Below are 21,989 nucleotides of genomic sequence, written 5' to 3'. Positions count from 1 at the left end.
CCCAGACTCTGACAGGAGGAAGGTTTTCATATACATTTTACTAATTTTCTTTCATCTCTGACACTTCTATTATAGAGAAAGGGCAAATATTAAATTATTTCCTCTAATTAATCCCCTTTTAATGTGCACGAATTTTGTGTACTGGGCCACTAGTAAACATAATAAAGACAGTAGATGGTGTGTCAGAAAAAAAGAAAGGAGGGGTGGGGGCTGGGCTGGAGGGGGTGGATGGGAGGAAAAGGGGGACATATGTAATACTTTCAACAATAAAGACTTAAAAAGAAAAATGAAAGGAAATCAGAGTAGAGTTGGGGTTGGAAGTGGGATGATGAGCAGATGTCATTTTAAAGGTGAGAACAGAGGAGGCCTTTGGAGAAGTGTCATTTGAACAAAGAATTGAAGGAGATGAGGAAGGTGAGCCCTGGGCCCAGGCATAATCCTGAGCTCATTCACCTCCTCCTTCCTGCCCTTCCCTAGGAGCCCCATTTCTCTCCCCGCTTCCTGGGAAGGGCTCTCCGTGCCTCCCAGAGGAGGGGTCCCTGGGGGAACCGCGGTACCACAGAGGTGAGGAACATGGTGGGAAAGGGGAGACATAGGGCTTCCCCTGCTGTCCCCCTACAGGAAGGCCAATTAGAAAAACAAAAATGACATCACAGCCCCGGTGGCCAGATCGGGGGACTTGCTTTGTCACCTGTTAGATGAGAGCTGGTGTCTAAAGAGACTCCGCATGGGCCTTGCCTGCTGCCAAGTTCTAGCAACTTCCCCAAGTCCATGCCCCAAATCAGGACATGGTAACCACCAAATCAGTGCATTGAGGGGGTGACCTACACAGCTGCTCCCTCCCCGGAGTGCTCTGGGCTTCACTATTCCAAACAGGCACCCCAGGCAGCGCCTCAGAAACCCTCAGTTCTGCCCGGCCGGCGTGGCTCAGTGGTTGAGCGCCAACCTAAGAACCAGGAAGTCATGGTTCGATTCCCGGTCAGGGCACCTGCCTGAGTTTCGGGCTCGATCCCCAGTGTGGGGCGTGCAGGAGGTAGCCGATCAATGATTCTCATCATGGATGTTTCTCTCTCTCTCCCTCTCCCTCTCCCTTCCTCTCTAAAAATCAGTAAAAACATATTTAAAAAAAAAAAAAAGAAACCCTAGGTTCTACATTGTGCATACACGAGGGGGATGAGGTGACATCCTTCATGTTTGCTCCCTGAAAGCAGCGTCTAGGCCCAGTCACTGGTTTAGAGAGGAGTGCCCCCTCCCCCAGAGGGAGGCCACCCAGGCTGACCTGCCCGGGGCCATGCCTGCTCTCAGGGGAGTGGATGGGCCAGGAGGAAAGTGTCACAGTGTTGTCCCGCCTCTCTGGAGGGCAGACGGGATTCCCACTCATCGAGAAACCAGCCCACCCCGCCAGGTCTCACCCCGAGACCTTCCTTACCTCATCCGGGCAGGCCCACTTAAAGGAGCCAGGAGCCCCCAGCCTCCCGGAGGCATCACCTCTACCAAGTGCAAAGGTCTGGTTTGCTGTGGCTGCTGCCCTGGGGTCTCCAGAGGCCCCACTGCCCCTGGCAGGACCCCCATACCCCCACACGCCCCACACACCCCAGCACTTCCCCAGACCCAAAGCAGGTAGCAGAGGGCGAGCGGCTGAGGGCAGTTGGATGAGTCTGACCCCTTCATGCATGGGGCACACCTGTGGGCAGCTGCCTGGCCTGGGAGAAGCCAGGGGGACCAGAAGGGAGGTTCCACCACCTGCACCTGCGGAGCTGCAGCTGAGGACGGCGTGTGGGTGGTGTGCAGGGAGCGGCCCAGGCGCCAGCGGGGCCCTGGGAGGTGGGCGGCGTCCTTGGGGACTGGAATCAAGAGAATCATTGCCGTGGCAACGGCATTCTTCCTGCTGGACAGAAGAGGCCTGGAAGAGGGACCGGGTCACACTGCCCCCTCCTGAGCAAGAGGCCTGGGCGGGGAGGGTGACAGGTCACCTGCAGCAGAGGAGAATGTGCCCTGTCAAGGCAACGGGACACACACAGACAGAAAGGAGCACCCCCCCCCCTTCCAGGAACCTGACAGCAGTGAAGTGCAGATAACAGTACCTGCTTCCTAGGGTTATTGTAAGGATTAGGTAGTTTATTTATGTGAAGTTCTCAGAACAGTGCCTGGCGCTGTGAGTGCCCAGGGAACATGAGCTATTGTCATGATTCCTATTATAAAGTTCTGTGTGCATCACAATGGATGCGCTGTGTGGAGTGTACGCTGTATATGGTGTGTGTGTGTATGTGTGTGTGCGAGTGTGTATGTTGCATAGTGCTCATGGCACAGGTGTTGTACGTGTGGGCTTGGTGGGTGTGTGCTGTGGGTATGTGTATATTATGTGCCGCCCATGGTGTGGTTTGTGGATTGTGTGAGTTGGGTGGTTTGTGGGTCGTGCAGTGCACGTGTGCTTTGCCCTTTTATTAGTTCCGGTTGCAGGAAAACCAGCCTCTAGGGCCCCTCTGGTCAAGGTCCGAGCCAGCATTTGGATAACTTCTGAGCTACCCACCCTTTCCTGCAGGAGCCCCTTGTCGGCCAAAATGGCCATAATGCCCAACTCCGTGGGGCCAACCCAGGGGACCCAGGTTCCCTAGAGGAGGTGCCCCACTCCAGGGAAGGGGTGAGGAAAGGAGGGGAGGGAGCTGAGGAATTCTCACTGCCCACAGCCTGCCTGGCAGAGCTACCCCCGCAGCCCCCTCACTTCTAGCTCCCCTAGTCTTCCTGACCCGGGCCAGGCCACCCTCAGGCCTCCAAGACTGGAGCTCGCCCCAGACCCAAAGGGAAATATCTTGATTCTGCTGGAGGGTAATGACCCTGGAGGGGCTGGCTGTGATGGCGCAATGAGCCGAGCCACCCAGCAGCCCTTCTTGCTGGCCTCAAGGAGAGCTGGGCCAGAGCGGCCCCAGGAGTGGCCGGCACGTTGCTCTCCATGGGACAGGCAAGGAGAAGGGAGCCCTTCGATGGTCAGGTAGTTGCAGGTGAACTGGGCCTGGAGCCAAGGTTGGGCTGGAAGTCAGAGAATGGCTTTGGGATCAGGTCCCTCCCCCTCTCCGGGCTGCCAGGATCACACCATAGGAATGGTTTTCTCCTCCCCATCTCCCTGGATAAGCCAGAAAAACAGGAAGCTTTATAGAAGAGAGATGCCATTCGCATCAGATAGACCAGCCCCCAGGCTCTGTCCCCCCTCCCTCCTGACTTCCCACGGACTGCCCCGCCTTCCACAGGCAGCCAGACCCAACTGCCTGCAGCACAATGACCTCCCGGCTCAGCCTCAGGCCTTGCACCTGTTTCTCCCTCTGCCAGGAAGCCGCCCCTCTTCGCCCCCCACCGGCAGCTCCCACGCACACTCAGGTCTCAGCTGAAAACCATTTGGAGTTGGAAGCTTTCCAAGACCCTCCTCGCCCCCAGCTCCGTAGCTGCCCCTCCTGGGCTCCCACGGACTCCCCCTTCCCTCGCCCGCACAGCCTCGTGTTGTAATTGCCTGTACACCTGTGGGCTCCTCGAGACAAGGATCCATCTCCTATTTCTTTATCTCCAATGCCTGGCAGAGTGCCTGGAAGACGGAGGCCTCAAAAAATGTTGGCCAGTGCATGGATGGGTTTGGGGGCGGATGGATGGATCGATGGCTGGGTGGATGGAAAAGTCCTGAATTTCTGCAATCTGGAAAATGATCCTTCAACTTACGCTGACGGCATCCCTCGCAGTCGTTATAAGATCCCCGACAGGACGTTAAGGAAACATGAGACTGACTCCTCTTCCCCACATGCACCAAAAAGCTAGAGCCAAAAAGGCAGAGGGACGGATGGGCACTTCCGGGTTGGGAATTAGCAAGTCAGAACTCAGTGCCTTGAGCTACAGGGAGGAGCGGCCAGAGGAGAGAAGGGAGCCGTGCAGTGCAGCCTGAACCAGCCAGGCCACAGTGACAGGGCTTGAAGGGCAGGAGGTTCCAGAAGGGAGCTGCCAGCCCCGCCCACCACCATCCACAGACCTTGGGACGCAGGCCAGGGCAAAGTGCACCATCTTCAAAGATGATGGGTCGATGTTGCAGGAAAGAAAGGAGGCGGGTGTCTCCTGCATCCAAGCCGAGGGCAGAGCAGCTCTCTGGTCCATCTGAACGTTTCTCCACGGGGTTGGCTGTCATCTGCCTATTACATGCAAAGAGTATTGCTCCTCCTGTGCCTCCTGGAGGGAAGGAGGAACACTGAGAGACACTGTGAGCATCCTTCTTGCTTAGGAGAGAGGTGGGCCCTGCTGTGGGCTCACCCCTGCCCAGAATCAGACACCTCCCCGGGTGTGACTCTGCCATTTCCACACCCGGCCACAACCTCTGGGGGAACACTCAGTCCAGGTGTCCTAGATGGTGGGTGAGTAGGATGGGCCTGTGCACAGATCACCTGGTGAGGTGGGAATAACATTCAGCTGCAAGTATCAGATCACTATGAGCTAGGTCAGTGGTCGGCAAACTCATGAGTCAACAGAGCCAAATATCAGTACAATGGTTGAAATTTGAGAGCCGAAAACCGACTTCTGCGCATGGGCCTCGAAGTTTCAATCGCACTGTACGTGCGCGCCCGCACGTGGTATTTTGTGGAAGAGCCACACTCAAGGGGCCAAAGAGCTGCATGTGGCTCATGAGCTGCGGTTGGCCGACCACTGAGCTAGTGGCTCAAACACACAAGGGTTTACTCTCGGGCACAGAAGTCCAGGCGGAGGCAGTCCAGGGCTGGTAGGGTCTTTCCGCGAAGTCAACAGGGACCCGGGATCTTTCTGTTTCTTCTAGGACTCGGTCACCTCTTAGGCCAAGATAGCTGCTGGTGCTCCATCCATCACAACTACATTTGGCAGCAGGAAGGAGGAAGAGACAGAAGGGACACCCTTTTCTTTCAAGACGACTTCTTAAAAGTTCGATGTATCACTTTCGCTTATTTTTCATCAGCCAGAGCTTAGACCCATGGACACATCCGTCTCGGGGACTTCGGTTGGTGCCAGTTCCCTCGAGAGCCTTGGGTGAACTGAAAACACGGAGCACCTGAACTTGTGAGTCTGCTCGCAGATCCTGGGCCCCAGGGCGTCCTGGCCTCAGCCATCAATCAGTCGGCCTCCATCTTTGCCAGAATCCCCAGGCTGATAAGTGAAACTGTCAAGATTTGAAACCAGCACCACCTGTCTTTGCAGATCATGCTCTTACTCTACCACACCGTTTCCCTGAGTTCCCGTTCCAGCCTCACCCCTCACTAGCCACGTGACCCTAAACAAGTCCTCTGAGCCTCGACTCCTATACCTATAAAATAGGAATCATAGTAAGAGCACCTCAAATGGCTGCCACAGAGCGAGGCAGATAATGTATGTAAATAGAAGATCAAGATCGTGTCTGTAGAAAATTCAGAAATCAAGAATCTAAATCTGGCCCTAGCTGGTTTGGCTCAGTGGATAAAGCATCAGCCTGCAGACTGAAGGGTCCCGGGTTCAATTCTGATCAAGGGTCCATGCCCTATGCCCGGGTGGCAGTCTCGATCCCCAGTAGTGGGCATGCAAGAGACAGCCAATCAATGATCCTCTCTCATCATTGATGTTTCTATCTCTCTCTCCCTCTCCCTTCCTCTCTGAAATCAATAAAATATACTTAGAAAAGAAATCTGACTCTGTTTAATGCTTGAATTGATTTTACAAGGAAGGTGCTGCCATCTGGATCCTGCTCCCACCGAGGCGAAGTCACAGACTTATTGATGGAAGAGTCCATCCCGTAGCGAGTGAGGAGACGGTACCAGGGACCCCTGGAAAAGTCCATTCCATAGCACAGCCAGGGGACCAGTGGCCCAAAGTTCTCATCTCCAAGATACCCAGGGAGAAGCTGGTGCTCTCTGTTCCAAGATGGTAATGGAGGGTCTGATGGCGCCCCCTCCCATCCTCTGTCTCTGGCCCAAAGCTCCTGGCCCCATGACTGTCAGCTGGTCCAAAGAGAAACAGACTGCAGAAGGAGGTTGCCCATTGCCATGGAAACCAAGGCCGGAGCCCAGCACCCTGCAGCTCCCAGGCACATGGCGCATATGCTACTTCTGGGTTCCAAGTCCCCAGACACTTTCCACCCAGCACACGCATGCGTGCGTACACTCACACTCACACACACACACACACACACACACACACACACACACACACTCCTAGCAACCACCTGGCTGACCCAGTTAACTAGAAACCATTCAACTGGGTTGTCCTAGGGGGACAAAGTTTTTCCTCCAGGTGGTGGAGGACCAGCTCTCTGGCCAGCGAAGCCAGTCCCTGTGGTCAAGGACAGCAAAAGGCAAGGCTGATGGAAAGAGGCTGAGACAGGCCACTGAGGACAATTCCTGAAGCCACCCCCCGGCCGGTGCATGGAGGGAGCTCACAGACCCTGCCTATGAGCCACCTGCCAGCAGAAGCTCTGGTCCTCCTGGAGGCAGATGAGCTTTGCGCTCAGTATCATTATCGCTCCAGGCTGGACCAGCAATGGGCACAGCAGTGTATCACATAGTCTCATGACGGCTCCCAGGTTACTTATACAACACGAAAAGGAACAGATACTTTCCCAAGGGATCTGGTGTAGGGTCACGAAAATAGGACACACTGACATTGCACGCCTTTTTTGGAAGATGTCATCATGAGACCATGCCATCTCCTCTGCGGGGTTCTCACCGAAAATGTTTGAACTGAATCGGATCAGAAGGAAACAGCCAGATGTATTCAGATGGTGAGACACTCTACAAGGCATCTGGTAGGCTCTCTTAAAGTGGCAATCACAGAAAGACCGGAAGACTAGGTTAAAGGAGACTGAGGGACAGAGCAGAGGCTGCACGATTTGCCAAAGGTCGCACAACCGTTCAGATAAACAAGTTGGGGACTGAGACCCAGGCCTGGGTTCTTATCTCCAGGCCCAAACTAGGCACCATCCCTCCTGCGGAAGGGGAAGGCCACTCTTGCACGTGATAGCTGGAGAGAAGCCCACGTGGAGGAGAGGCCGAGGCAGGCCCCACTTCGGGAGCCAGGCGTAGAGACTGACAGATGGCCACCCATTCAGCTCCAGTGGCATCTGGATGGGGTGAGGGAGACAGCAGGCTGGCTTGGGCTGGACTAGCCTTATGCAGCAAGATGCATTTTTAGGAACCAGGACTTGGGTGGAACAAGCGGGTGGAGTTGGGAAAAGAACTAAAGGGATTGGAAGGGTAGGGGGTGGGCAGAAATTGGAGTCGGCTCAGTGCCCCATTTAGAATGTGGATACTGGGTATCAGGAAGGTACTGGGGTGCAACCCCCAAGTAGGAATGACCACTCCTTCCCACTCCCCCACCGTCTCCTGGCTCTCCAGCCATCTCCAGAGATTCAGCCACCTCTGCTCCCTTCTGCCAGGAAAGCCAGGGGAAATCAACTCGAAGAGACTGGAAATTTAATCAAAAGAAGCAACAATAAACTGTGCACTGGAAACCAGGAGGCAGTTGAGTTGCAGGGGATTGTGGAGGGCTGAGGGCTGAGGGCTGAGAGGTGGAGGCAGAGCAGGAAAGGGCAGAGTGGAGTGGAGGGAGGGGGGAGGGAGAAGAGAGGCTGAGAGAGGCCAGCTTAGCCCCACAGCTGCGGAGGGGGGCAGGCTGCATGCAGAGGACCCAAGGCCGCCCTCTGGGGAAACTGCGAAGACATGAGATTTGGACCTGAAGTCTGGCATTTTTTCTGAAATGCAAATGAAGATCACTTCCGTCTGGGGACATCTGAAGAATTCACAAGGAGAATGCGGGAACCAAGAATATAGGGAGAAAGACAGACGGGGAAGAACCCACATTTTTTTAACAGTCTTTTATGTGTTACAAGTGATGTCCAGAGGAAGATGTTGTTACCCTCATTTTGCAGGTAAGAAAACAGAGCTCAAGCTGGTTTTCTGCAAAAGGCACACAGTGAAAAAGCCATTGACACCAACCCCAGGGCTAGGATGACGTGGGCGTTCACTTTGAACTTGTGATTAGAATGGGATCCCTTCAAGCTCTTGGCATCAATCAAGTCAGTGAAGTGGGAGACAGGGGACTTCCTGAGGCCACATCCTGAGTCAACAACCAGTGTGAGCCCAGGGGACGGGGAGGCAGGTAGACCCAGAGCCAAGGGCAGCAGGAATGGAGGCAGAGAGGTAGGCAGGGACCAGGACCTCATCTACTCCATGGCCCCTTCACCAGCCCCACAAACAGGACTTTGGGCAGAAGCAGCACACACCCAAAAGATGCCGTAAGATGGGTGCGTCAGTAAGGGGAGCTCAGAAAGACCACACCTGCCGTGTGGGGTCCCAAACCAGCAGGCCTCCCTCTCTCATTACCAAGTAGCTCCTGTTGGTCACAGCAGACTTGACACCTAATTCTGCTGTTCAGTGTGTGATTGTGGTCACTTAACCGCTCCGAGCCAAGTCAACGGCTGCGTGTGTGCCTGGGGCTGATCTGCCCTGGCACAGATATGACTCGCGCAGCAGCTGCCCTGGGGGCTACAGCTTGGTTGCACTTATGGCCGCCTGTTCTCATCTTCTAGAATTCATCTGGTTTTCCATAGGGGCCAAACTAAGGAAATTACTAAGAATAAGAAGAGGATTACCTCCCAGCGTCTGAGGTCTTTCAAGATGGCACTAATCTCCTCCATTCCCCCTGGGATGTGATGCTGGGTTTTTTGTTAGTTTGTTTATTTTTCACTTGGCCAGGATGGGGGCAGTTCCAGAAGCTTCCATTTGGCCTTTCCCACTACAACAGCTTTCAGACCTCAGGCCAAGGAACATGTGGGAGTTCTGTCAACTATGTGTGTGTCCGTTCGAATTACACATTCAGGGACCAGGGAACCGGGTGGCTTCATGGCTCAGTGGATCCACTATGGCCAAAGTGTGGGCCGGGATTCTATTTAGGTTCTGGTTCCCCATCTGCCCCTGCCCTAACCGCAGATCATGAGGACTCTTCGGATCCCTATTACCAATGTCACCCTGGACTCTGTATTCAACAGTCGTGGAAATGTCTGGCTATCCCCTTCCCCCAGCACACAGTTACCCAAGCCAATGGCCACAGGTCCCTTCGCAGAAGGACTGGGGCAAGCGTTACCATGTATGCATGCCCCGGTGTACCAGGCTCCTTCTTCTCGGGGATCCAGCCTCTCCTTCACTGAACGGGTTCTGGATCTGAGCACCCGTGCAGGCCTGGGAACTGAGTAAGGGACCATGGCCTTTGATTAGGGCAGCTGGTTCAGCCTTCTGGTCACTGGCCCTGTGTGGGGCGCGGCTACAGTGTTTGGACAGGTTCAAGTCTTGCACAGTCCTCTCGTGGCCACGTGCAAGTCCCAACTTAGAGGGCAGAACCCTCCCCGCACAATGATAGCCAACAGCTGTAGTTGTAAGCTTGAGCCTATGGTCCGAACACGTGGCCCCACGTGCCTAAGTGATATAGGCTGCAAGTAAACAAAGCTTGATCAGGTGCATGTAATTGAGTAGGATCGAAACTCAGGAGAACGTTGTAAACATCTTGGCCACGCCCTTACTTTGCCGCGTGGAAATCTGGCTGTAAAATAAAGACACGGCTTGTGGGCATCGGCACTGTCTCTCAGGAAGCGGCGTCCCACCGAGACTCAGCTTTCATTCTCTTGTCTGTCTTTTCTGAGCCTTTCAGCCGCCCTTTCTCAGGTTCACCCTCGGCCGCGCTGGCACGGCACAGCCCTGGAATTCCTTTGGCTGTGTAAATTACATAACGCCTTTGCGGCTGCCCACCTATCTTGTCCCCGGACACCGTGTTCTGTGATCAGCCGTACTGATAGCTCTCTGCAGGCCAGGTGTCCCACCTGCCACTCTGACCTACTTGCTCACTGCACTAATTTGGCCCACCTTGCTTATGATGTTAAAGTTCCACTGCTGGGCCTCCATTATTTCCGCATCTCATCATCCCTCTTGCTATCAGAGGACTCGGTTCTGTCCCAGCATCTCCTACTGTCAGCCTTGGCTTTATGGAGAGCAGCCACCATCGAACTTTTCAAACACGCTGTGTCTCCATCACGGGTCCTCCGGGCCTTCTCACGGAACACAATTAGCAGGTGCACTTTCTGGCTTTACGTAGTGTATCCACTCCAGCGGGTCCACTTCTCTGAGCCTTTGATGATCTTCCTTCGGCATCTGCCACAGCAGTGCTGGCATTTCTAGTTCACTTCGCGTGAGCCCTGGCTTTTTCCAACCTTCCCAGAGCCATCCTAGCATTGGGCTCGCATCATCATCTGAGGGTCTTGCCAGGCTGTGCAGTCCTGTATCCGGGCAGGGTGTTCCCATACTGATGAAGTCTCACTATGCAGCCCCGTGTTCCATTGCCTTTGATCCCAACATCCTCGTGGTCTAACCCCACAGACACGCTGCTGGTTTCTGCCAGAACGTGTTGGCTAGGTCCTGCAGCCTCTTTGGCACGCGGCTCCTTTCTGCCCCCAGCATAACTGCATTATGTTGTAACTTGACTCTAATGACTAAGGTTTAGTGGCCAGAATGGGAGGTGGAAGAACACGCTGCCTTGCAAGCCAGAGGCATCAAGCAAGGGGAAGGACCTGCCTTTGACAAGGAGGAGGGGGCCGCTTCTGCAGGCCCAGAGGCGTTAGAAGAATTCAGGGATTCGAGATTTTCAAATGCATCCACCCCGCTGCCCCCATCCATATGTCATATATCAGCATCCCACTCTTTCCATTCAGAGCTCTGACCTTGGAGGAGGCTTGCCAGAACTGAGACTCCAACCTCCTCTGTAGCTCCACTTATAATTGAGTCCTGGGTCCGATCCTCCGCTTTTGCTGTCCTCAAGCTGCAGGATCTGAGAGTCTCTTGATATATGTTGCCAAGGAGGCTCTCTGGATTTCACACTTCATGAAAATTTGTGATTAATCACCCTCCGTCTTTCACAGTCTTTGTCCAACGCATGGGTAGCAACCCCAGCAATAGCTATCTGACTCCACAGTCCTTGTAATTATTACTTCCTCCAAGGTTCTCGAACGCCTGCGATATTGTCCCCACCCCCAGCGATGGATTCTCCATCCCGATTCCCCACCAGCGACAGTTTCAGCGACTACGCTGCAACAGCACCACAGGCCCTATCAGTACCCACCTCCCACCAGCGCTGGGGTTCTGCTGCCTTTGAAACCACTACAGAGAGGGAATAGGATTGTGATGAGACCGAGCCCTGCCAGGCAGTGTGGCCAATGCCAACATTCCCTCATCTGCCGCAAGCTTGGCTGTTCAGAAGGCCTGTCACCTCCCCGACAGGCCTGTTCCTCACAGAAGCGCTACAAGGAAGGTATCATCATCTCCAGATTACAGTCAGACTGTGAGGCTCAGAAAGGGCAAGCAGCTTGCTCAAGGTCACCCGGCTCTGCTGACTCCCTGTCCAGTGCTCCTTCTATTCCTGCCCCCTGCACAGGCCTGCGGAGATGGTTCCTGCAGAGGAGAAATCAGGTCGTGGGTCGGAGTCCAGGGGCCATGGTGCCCACCCCGAGCCTTCCGGCAGCAGCCTTGCCTCCCACATTATTTGAAATCTTCAAGTGAGGGGAGGAGCCAGAAAGAACCAGATTCCAAGGTGCAGAGGCTCTGAGCACGCCCTTCAGAACTGCCCAGGCTGAGTTCAACCTCTGCTCTTCTTCTAGTGTGACGCTACTGCTTCTTCCCAGCCTCAGTTTTCCCATCTGTAAAATGGGTAATCTGTGAAATGGTTATGTCAAAAAGGTAACCGGCACTTTTTAGGTTGGTGTGGAGATTAATTGAGCTAATACTCGCTCAGTTGCTGCTCAGTAAATAATCATTTATTCTGAAACATTAATAAAAGGGGCTTATCACACCCTACCTACTTACGATCTTTCCCCAAACCCCAAAAATACAGCGTTTATTATCTGATACCCAAATCTGTCCTCCTTAAATTTTATATGGAACCAGGTAGGGTAGTGTGACTAGAGTAACATGCACATCTATCACGAATGTCAATTTCCTTGTGAAAATACAATTACTTTACTACGAGTTCGATAATGAAAGGCTGATTGAGCAGTCCTCCCATTTCTCCAGCATGACCCTGGTACATCCAACAGTTGTTCCGGCCTCCTCTCCAAGCCCCCACCCGCCCTCGCCGGCAGCCCGTGACCTCCGTTCCTGCCACACAGTCCCTGCTTGCTGGAGGATGAGCCCTCTGGCTCTTGCCCAGGATTTTATGCTGAGCCCCAACCTTATCTCATTAAATCAAATTAGCACCTCGGTCTGAGCACTCCTTTGAGTAAGGCTATTCTTTCTCTCTCCACTCCCTCATTCCTGGCCTTCCTCCCGATCCCAGAGAAAAGACATTCCTCCTCCCTCCACCAACACTCCTCATCAGTTTGCTTTACTAGCTCCTCTGTCACCAATCCTCCCCCTGTAACTGGAGGCTTCCCACCAAGCTCCCCCTCAGCCCTCCACACACGCTCTCCTTTGTTAACGTTCAGCCGGTCACCAGTCCCCCCTGGCTTGTAGGTCTAGCAAAATTCAGAGAAACCTACACTTTAAAGAAGTGACGAAATATTTCCAAAGACTGAAAGTGACTTAATCAAAGTCAAACAGAAAATGGGTGGTAAAACATTGTTACCCAGCAATTCCACTTAAAAGCATACACCAGCCTGGCTGGGGTGGCTCAGTGGTTGAGCATCAACCTATGAACCAAGAGGTCATGGTTCGATTCCTGGTCAGAGCACATGCCCAGGTCGTGAGCTCAATCCCCAGTTGGGGGTGTGCAGGAGGCAGCCGATCAATGATTCTCATCACTGAAGTTTCTATCTCTCCCTCTCCCTTCCTCTCTGAAATCAATATATATATATATATATATATATATATATATTTTTAGAAAGCATACACCCAAATAAAAGATCAAAAACAGTGTCTAGGGCACGTGCACATAGATATTCATAGAAGCATTATTCATAATAGTCTAAAGGGAAAACAACCAAGTATCTCTCAACAGATAAATAGATCAGCAAACCGTCTGTCACCGGGCAATGGAATAGGACTCAGTCGTGAAAAGGAATGAAGTTCTGACACGTGCTACAACATGAATGCATCTTGAAAACATCCTGCTGAGTGAACTAAGCCAGACACCTGGACACAGAAGGACAAATATTGTACGATTCCATTTATTTAGAATATTTAGGCAAATCCATGGAGACAGGAAGTTGACTAGCTGTTCCCAGGGACCCGAGGGAGGAGGGAATGGGCAGTGACTGTAATGGGCACAGTGTCTGTTGGGGGTGATGAAAAGTTCTGGAAGCGGATAGTGGTGATGATTGCAAACAACTCGAATGTACTTAATGCTATTGATTGCACACTTAAGACTTGTTAAAATGCTAAACGTTAGGCTATGGAAATTTTACCACAATAAAAAAAAAAATAGGTGCCTTGGATATAGTTACTGCTCTGCCATTAACTAGATCAAAGGTCCCCGCGACCCAGTCCAAAGCTCTGAAGTGCATACATACAACTGTCAGTCCCCCCTCGCCCCTCCCCTCTGCCAACCAGCAGTCTGATCTCTGTATCTGTGAGTCTCTTTCTGTTTTGTTTGTTCATTTATAGTCTTTAGATTCCAACGGAAACTAATACAAGATAACATTGAATGTGAACTGTAATTGAAAAAGTTTAAACATATATATTTTAACAGCAGCAAAAGGAAAAGAGCTGTCGGTCTGTCGCTGTTGATTCAGAATCCTCACGTCCAGACCTTAGCAGTCACGTCTTTTCCATGTAGCATCTACACCCTGACGACAACCTCCACTGACTAGCTCCTCCCTGACCCCGCGAAACGGGGTTACGCTCAGCCCCTCGCTTAAACTTGCACCGGCTTTGCCTGCGCCCTCTCCTCCTGCAGCCTTCTTGAAATGCCTGCCCAGTGGGCCCCTTCCCCTGGCGAGGGCCACTCCCCACCCCGGCTCACGTAACTTCTGCTACAGCTGCCCCGTTGCTTCTCCACCCGTCTCCTGCCCGCTCTAGGCACCCCGTCAAACCAGTCAGCAAATCTCAGAGTTGGACGGGATCTCGGCCTTTACCCTCTTCGGATGCACAAACACTCTTTACACGGTGACCAAAGTGCAGGGAGTGTCAGCTCCAACACCTCCAGGGTCAGGCAACGGACAGCCGCCTCGGCCTGCAGGTGGAGTCAAGCTCCTCAGCAGGCATCTGGGATCAAACCCCGCCCACTCCTCCAGGCAGTCCCCCTGCACATCTCCTGTAGCCTGAGTGGCCCACAGGGTCCAGCACGCACCCTGCATTTAAACCTCCACGCCTTCCCTGGATGTTCTCTCCACGGGGGGAGGGGGTGCCTTCTCTTGTGCATCAGAGAATTGCCTACTCATCCTTCAAGCCCCAGTTACTTACCGGCTCTGTGAAACCTTCTGTGACCCATGGCCTGACAGCACTAAATGATCGTCTTGGTGCCACTGCGTCTATATTCCCCGCCCCCTCTCCCCCCCGCCCCTGCCACCTCCTCTAGCTCCCCAAGTGCAATCTTGGTTTCTATCTCCCTCACTCAGCTAAGACTCTCTGAGGGCAGGTAACATGCCTTATTTCTACGTTCCCTAAACAAGGCCAAGATTGGCACTTAAAGACCCTATCACTAAATAGGACCTCTACGGGCTTCAACATATGGATTGGGGGGGAGGGCGGGGGGAGAGGGGACACAATTTAGTCCCTAACAGCTAGGAAAACATACCCCTCTTACTCTAGAGGGCACACCTGCACAGTCACATGGCAGAAGGTGCAGGTGCCCTATTCTAGACCAGGGAGTGAAGAAAAGGCAGCAGTTATCGGATCTGCCACAGGTTGGTATAAGGGCTAAATGTGTTCACTCATGGAATGTGTTTAAGACAGTGTTCGGCATCTAATAACTTCTAAACAATTTTGGCTAGTTATTACTCTATGGTTCAACTAAAATGCCTACCATGTGATGGTTTCACTACTTATACATATGACAGACCTAGACCTACCAAAATGTTTATTTTATACACATGCAATTCATTGTATGTCAAGTATGCCTCAATAAAGCTGTTCTATAGCCAAAACTGGTTTGGCTCAGTGGATAGAGCGTCAGCCTGCGGACTGAAAGGTCCCAGGTTCGATTCTGGTCAAGGGCATGTAACTTGGTTGCGGGCACATCCCCAGTGGGAGGTGTGCAAGAGGCAGCTGATTGATGTTTCTGACTATCACTCTTCCTTCCTCTCTGTAAAAAATCAATAAAATATATATTTTTTAAAAAAGCTGTTCTATAAATATATAGCAGATAGATAGATAGATGCATCTATTTGTTAAAAAATCGAGGCTCCTGCCCTAGCCAGTTTGGCTCAGTGGATAGAGTGTCGGCCTTCGGACTGAAGGGTCCCAGATTCGATCCCCGTTAAGGGCACATACCTGGGTTGTGGGCTCCATCCCCAGTAGGGGGCGTGCAGGAGGCAAATGGAGGCTCCTAACTGCAATGTGGCATCCTGGAGTTAATACTGAAACAGAAAACAACATTAGTACACAGGCTGATGAAGTCTGAAGAAGGTTGGAAGTTTAGTGAACAGACTGTACCCATGTTAATTTCTTAGTCTTGATGAATGTACTGTAATTATATAACATGTTACCATTAGGGTAAACTGGCTGAACGGTATACGGGAACGCTCTGTACCATCTTTGTAAGTTTTCCATAAATCTAAAATTATTCCCCAAAAAACTTACAAACAAACACCCCCCTCCCAGGAGGGCTCCCTCCTGCCTGCCGCAGGGGGAGGAGCTTCGGGATTGGGAGCCTTGCCTGCCTTTCCTCTGGTCTGTGGGCCAACTGCCAAGATCTGATCACAGATCCAAACTAGCAAACACATAATAGCATTTTAGTGCAAATGAGAAGCTGAGCGGAAATGAAAAGGCCCAAATCACCCAAGCTTTCGCAGGCGGCAGGCGGCAGGCGGCAGGCTGCTTCCCGCACCAGGGGGTGACTTAGAGCTGCACTGTCCCGCACAGTGGCCGCCAGGCACACGTGGTGCTGAGCACTGGAGATGGGGCAGGTCCAAACGGACACATCCGGCTGCTTCCACAGGGTGGGAGTCAGGCGCAGGTGCAGGCCCAAAGGAGGAGAGGAGCCCGCTTTGAACCAGGCCTCAACTCGTGATGTTAGAGGCAAGCAACGGCACCAGGAAAGCAGTGCGATTTACACAGGCCACTTCATGCAAATCTAACCTTTCTACCTGCAAAGCAGCCAGACTTTGTTTATGACGGCCGGGCTGCCGAAATTAGACCAGGCAGCCAATCACAACAACCTATTAAAAAGGCCAGGAGGCCCTGAGGCAGCCACCATCAGCCTGGGAGGAGGCTGCCCAGGGCATCTCCACAGGAGCACGGGGCCCCCGCCTGGGTCCATGTAGGCACAGCAGGCCACCCGACACCTAGAGCAGCCCGCCAGGAGCGTATTCTCGTTTTACCCTCCGTCTGGGTGGCCACCTCACCTGGGAATCACCCTCCCAGTCCAAAGGCCACAGAGAAGGAGGAGTCTTTTCTTTCTTCAAATGTTCACGTGTACAGTCCCAGGGAAGGGTTCTGATTGGCTCAGCTGGAGCCATGTGCCTGTTCTTGGAACAATCACTGCGGCTGTGGCTGGATCACATGGTCATAGGATAATGTGATGGGCAGCTTCTCCAGAAGCACATGGAATGAGGAAGGAGAGAGGAAAGAGCAATTGTCCAAAGGCAGGTGGGGCGGGGCTGCGGGGGTGGGGGGGAGAATTGTCAAATAAGGGGGAGATGCAGGACAGAAAACAAAAAGTGCAGACACTCACTACCCTCCCCGGGGCTCCTAGGCCCTTTCAACCGCAATGCCACCTGGAGTTGCTTTCCCTTTTCATCGAGGTAAACTGAGCATTAGTCCATTGAGAGAGCCAGAGCCAGAGATGGATCCCAGGAGCTAAACCCAGGGAGCTTTCGGGCGGGGGGGGGGGGGGGGCGTAGGTCCCTGTACTTGCCCCACACAGACAAGCAGGAGGGAGACCACTGTGAGGTCAAAGAGCTATACACATCCTGACCCCTGCTCCATCCAATGATCTGGCTTTCTCCACCACATATATTTCCTGAACCCCGTGTTGGGCTCTGGGCAGGACCCTGGGGACTCAGGAATGTAGAAGGCATGTTCCCTGTTCTCGGGAGTGCACCGCCTGTGGGAGTAGAGTGGGAGGGTGTCCATGGGGCCACATCAATCCGGGCAGAGCAGGACCCCAATCCTCTGACTGCCTTGCACCCAGCACCACCTGTAAGTGGTGCATGCGCAGCACCCTGTGGGGCACGTGCCTCCTGTGCCCAGCGCCACATCCCGGAGCCCACCTCTGATGGCAGCTGCGGCTGCAAAGGACAGACGCGTGAGGACTCAGAGGACTCTGGGCTGGCAGCCTCCTGCCGGGATGCACTGCAGATCTTTTGAAGCAAATGCCACCCAGAAGTTAGGGGACTTCATGCCCCAGAGCAGCCGTGGGGAGGAAGCAGTGGATGAGGGCTGGCTCCCCGCCCCACAGGCCGGCATTCTGGGAGGCATTCAGTCCTTCTCGGGGAAGTCACGGGGAACCAGCGCCTGTGGCTCACGACAGCAACCTCCATCTGGCACCTGATGTGGCTTGTCCTTCTCCCTGACCCTCTCTCTCTCTCCTCGTGCCTCAAACCTGTTTGCCAATTAAACTACCTGCACGCAAGTCCTTGTTTCGCGCTCTGCTCCCGGTGGAGATGGCCCCCAACTAAGACATCCAGGGACTCGCTGGCAGCCCAGGGATGAAACGGCACATTGATCCTGCTCTTGGCACGAGAAGTGTAACCACCTGCCGAAGGGCCCTTAGGCACAGGGCAGCCCTCCCCCACTCACCCAGGCCCTCAGGCCCCCCAGCCCTAAGCCCCACCCCAGCGTGATGCCCTGGCCTGGGCTCTGTATCCCAGCCTGCCCCGCAGCCCCGCCAAAGCCCTGGGGACTGGAGGCAGCTTAGCTGCCAAAGCCGAGCACACAGAGGAAGTAATTTCCCATTCTCCACTAATTGCGTTCCGCAGCCTGGCCTGGCCCTCCCACTGCCCCTCCTCCTCCTCCTCCCCTTCTCCTTCTCAGCCTCACAAGGACAAGGATACAGAGCTATGCCCCCCCTGGGCCCAGCTTGTCTCAAAACGTTTGTGAAATGTAATCCCGGGGGTGACAGGAGGACTGCGTCAGGCTCAGCCCCCAGAGGAGGTGGCTTTCCGATGCTGCCTAGGGCCTTGGGGCTCTGGCCTGGCCTGAGAGAGCTCTTGGGCTGGGAACCGGGCACTCACACCCTCACTCTCTGCGCTCCTTCACTGCTCACCTCACTGGCTTCCTCACTCCCTCCTGCCGTCACTCAGGCTCAGGCGCTGTGATAGGGATGTCGAGCAGCCCACAGAAGCCCACGTCTCCTGCCCAATTCCAGGTGCCTCGCCTTCAGGAAGGGCCATGTCACCTGTTCTGGCCAAAAGACTGTACATGAAAGTAACATGACTCCTTTCAAGGCTGAAACACTTAGGAGCCAGCGTGGAACCTGTGCTTCTCTCGTCCCCTGCTGTGGCAACCATGGAGACCTCGGTTCCAGGTGTGGCAGCTCCCAGAGGATGGAGCCCCGGTCAGCCCGGGTCCTTGAGTGACTGTGCTGGGCACAGCATCCCCATGTCCTCTAAGCCACACTGGACTTTCCTGTGAGAAATAAACCTTGGTTATGCTAAGCCTTAGGTTTGGGGTTGCTTTGTTAAACGGCGTAACCTGGACTATGCTGATTAATGCACTTGTTTACTTACACATTCTCTTCCAGGGATATCATTGGTGGCCAAGGAGGGAAAACAGGGCAGTGTATTGCAGACAAGCTGACATCATGTGGGGATACAGAGGGGCTGCTACAGAGGGTCCCTCTTTGAAGAGCCTCAGAAATCACCAAATGCCCTACCCCCATCTCACTTACTGAAGCTCCCATGACTAGGCCCCAGGGCCCCAGGACCCCAGAGCCCCAGATCCTCATGAGAACATCTGCCTCCCGGGGTGTCCTGAGGGCATTTTTGAGACGTGTGAATGCCAAAGGCAAACTTCCTGGAAACCCAACTAGAACCTCTTATTACAACAAAATGTGTCATTTATTAAGCATGACCAAGGTGCAGAGCCTGAAGAAGCTGTTTTAATAAAAATATAAGAAATAGAAGGCTCAGGCCCTATTCAGGGATCTAACCAGCCAACTGAGAGCAACTGGATAAATACCCTCAAACAAGGAACAGAGATAAAATAGCCACACTTTGTCACAAGAGGCAGAAAGGGTCAACTCCGGCACATTATGGTGTTTTCTTTCCTTCCCTCTTGCTGGCCTCTCCCCTCCTTGCTGAGGCCCCGGAAATCGGCCCCACCCCCTTTATGCTAATCAGGGCTCAGAGCTCTCTCAGTTCACACCCACTCCTTCCCCCTTCCCTTCCACATGCTGCAGGAGAGTTTCCCGATCCTCACACCCAGGACCCCGGGGAAAGTAACCATGTTGGACATTGTATTGCACCTTTACCCAGGCCTCCCCTTCACCTGAAACAAGCCGCTCTGTCACGCCATCGCTTTTGCTAAGCAGGCTCCTACTCTAGCTTCAACTCCCTGCTGAGGAGCTACTTCCTCCGGGAAGCCTGCCCTGCCCGGCCCTCTCCTCAAGGCTGACCCTCAACAATGTCTGGTGGTCCCCCCAATATTCCAGCACCCTGTGTGTGATACCTCACTCGGGCCGCCTTGCTATGCTTTTTGTTTTTGTTTTTGTTTGGCCTATTTATAAGTCTTCTTCCTCCAGAAAAGTGTGAGTTCTGTGGTGGTGAGCAGGGACTGAGTTCTGTGGTGGTGAGAGGGACTGAGTTCTGTGGTGGTGAGCAGGGACTGAGTTCTGTGATGGTGAGAGGGACTGAGTTCTGTGGTGGTGAGCAGGGACTGAGTTCTGTGGTGGTGAGCAGGGACTGAGTTCTGTGGTGGTGAGAGGGACTGAGTTCTGTGGTGGTGAGCAGGGACTGAGTCTGTGGTGGTGAGAGGGACTGAGTTCTGTGGTGGTGAGAGGGACTGAGTTCTGTGGTGGTGAGCAGGGACTGAGTCTGTGGTGGTGAGAGGGACTGAGTTCTGTGGTGGTGAGCAGGGACTGAGTTCTGTGGTGGTGAGAGGGACTGAGTCTGTGGTGGTGAGCAGGGACTGAGTTCTGTGGTGGTGAGCAGGGACTGAGTCTGTGGTGGTGAGAGGGACTGAGTTCTGTGGTGGTGAGCAGGGACTGAGTCTGTGGTGGTGAGAGGGACTGAGTTCTGTGGTGGTGAGCAGGGACTGAGTTCTGTGGTGGTGAGAGGGACTGAGTTCTGTGGTGGTGAGAGGGACTGAGTTCTGTGGTGGTGAGAGGGACTGAGTTCTGTGGTGGTGAGCAGGGACTGAGTTCTGTGGTGGTAAGAGGGACTGAGTCTGTGGTGGTGAGCAGAAACTGAGTCTGTGGTGGTGAGAGGGACTGAGTTCTGTGGTGGTGAGCAGGGACTGAGTTCTGTGGTGGTGAGAGGGACTGAGTTCTGTGGTGGTGAGAGGGACTGAGTTCTGTGGTGGTGAGCAGGGACTGAGTTCTGGGGTGGTGAGCCGGGACTGAGTCTGTGGTGGTGAGAGGGACTGAGTTCTGTGGTGGTGTAGGGACTGAGTTCTGTGGTGGTGAGCCGGGACTGAGTCTGTGGTGGTGAGAGGGACTGAGTTCTGTGGTGGTGAGCAGGGACTGAGTTCTGTGGTGGTAAGAGGGACTGAGTCTGTGGTGGTGAGCAGAAACTGAGTCTGTGGTGGTGAGAGGGACTGAGTTCTGTGGTGGTGAGCAGGGACTGAGTTCTGTGGTGGTGAGAGGGACTGAGTCTGTGGTGGTGAGAGGGACTGAGTTCTGTGGTGGTGAGCAGGGACTGAGTCTGTGGTGGTGAGAGGGACTGAGTTCTGTGGTGGTGAGAGGGACTGAGTCTGTGGTGGTGAGAGGGACTGAGTCTGTGGTGGTGAGAGGGACTGAGTTCTGTGTTGGTGAGAGGGACTGGGTTCTGTGTTGGTGAGAGGGACTGAGTTCTGTGGTGGTGAGCAGGGACTGAGTTCTGTGGTGGTGAGCAGGGACTGAGTTCTGTGGTGGTGAGAGGGACTGAGTCTGTGGTGGTGAGAGGGACTGAGTCTGTGGTGGTGAGAGGGACTGAGTTCTGTGGTGGTGAGAGGGACTGAGTTCTGTGGTGGTGAGCAGGGACTGAGTCTGTGGTGGTGAGAGGGACTGAGTTCTGTGGTGCTGAGCAGGGACTGAGTCTGTGGTGCTGAGCAGGGACTGGGTTTTGTTCATTTCAGGTCCGCTGTGCCTAGGCCAAGGCCTGGATCTTGGGAGGAGCTCCCATATGTTGTTAAAGGCTTCATGTGTGCACGGTGGCTTGAAGGTATGAATGGGAGACAAAGGAAGAAGTTTCTAGTGGTGAAATTCGAGGCATCTGGGAGCTACGTGTGGAATGAGGTGTGTGTTGTTGTTGCTTGGAAGCCCGTGTCATTCAGTCCCTTCAACCTCATCACACAGGTACAACCCTCTGCCTGCAAGTTTACAATTTTTATGTCATTCCTGATATTCTGTTCTATTGCCAAATCACGAACCGGCCCAAGTGTTCTGGTCTGGTGTTCATAAACTCCAGTCCCTGTACTTGCAGGTAATTGAGCTTGCTCATAGCAACGGACCAATGTGTTCGAAGTGTTTCCGAGGCCAGGGCATAATGTAGGGGTGGAGAGAAGAGGGCATTCTTTGGGAGACCTCCGCCCCTCCTCATCAATCTTGAACTGAGAAGACATCAGGAAGCATCTGTGCGTGAGCACGCCCCTTGATGCCGTGGCGAGGCCACACCGCACTGCAGACCTTGGAAGGGGAAATGAGCTGCTTGCATAATTAATGAGCCACCTCCGTAATCCTGGGGGCTTCTT

The 21,989-nt window shown here is 53.6% G+C and overlaps 1 protein-coding gene across 1 annotated transcript in view; it reads right to left on the bottom strand.

Annotated features, from left to right (window-relative positions):
• The window catches only part of UBIAD1 (UbiA prenyltransferase domain containing 1), an 86,053-nt gene that overhangs the window by 2,539 nt on the left and 61,525 nt on the right, over window positions 1–21,989 (bottom strand). Inside the window, exon 2 of the mRNA XM_080654788.1 lies at window positions 15,432–15,517. Within this exon, the coding sequence (XP_080510914.1) occupies window positions 15,432–15,517 (86 nt within the window). The remainder of the gene's footprint in view (window positions 1–15,431; window positions 15,518–21,989) is intronic.

Source organism: Plecotus auritus (genome assembly GCF_963455305.1).
Source record: "Plecotus auritus genome assembly, chromosome: 2".
Classification (NCBI taxonomy): domain Eukaryota; kingdom Metazoa; phylum Chordata; class Mammalia; order Chiroptera; family Vespertilionidae; genus Plecotus; species Plecotus auritus.
This window is presented reverse-complemented; position numbering and strand designations above follow the sequence as displayed.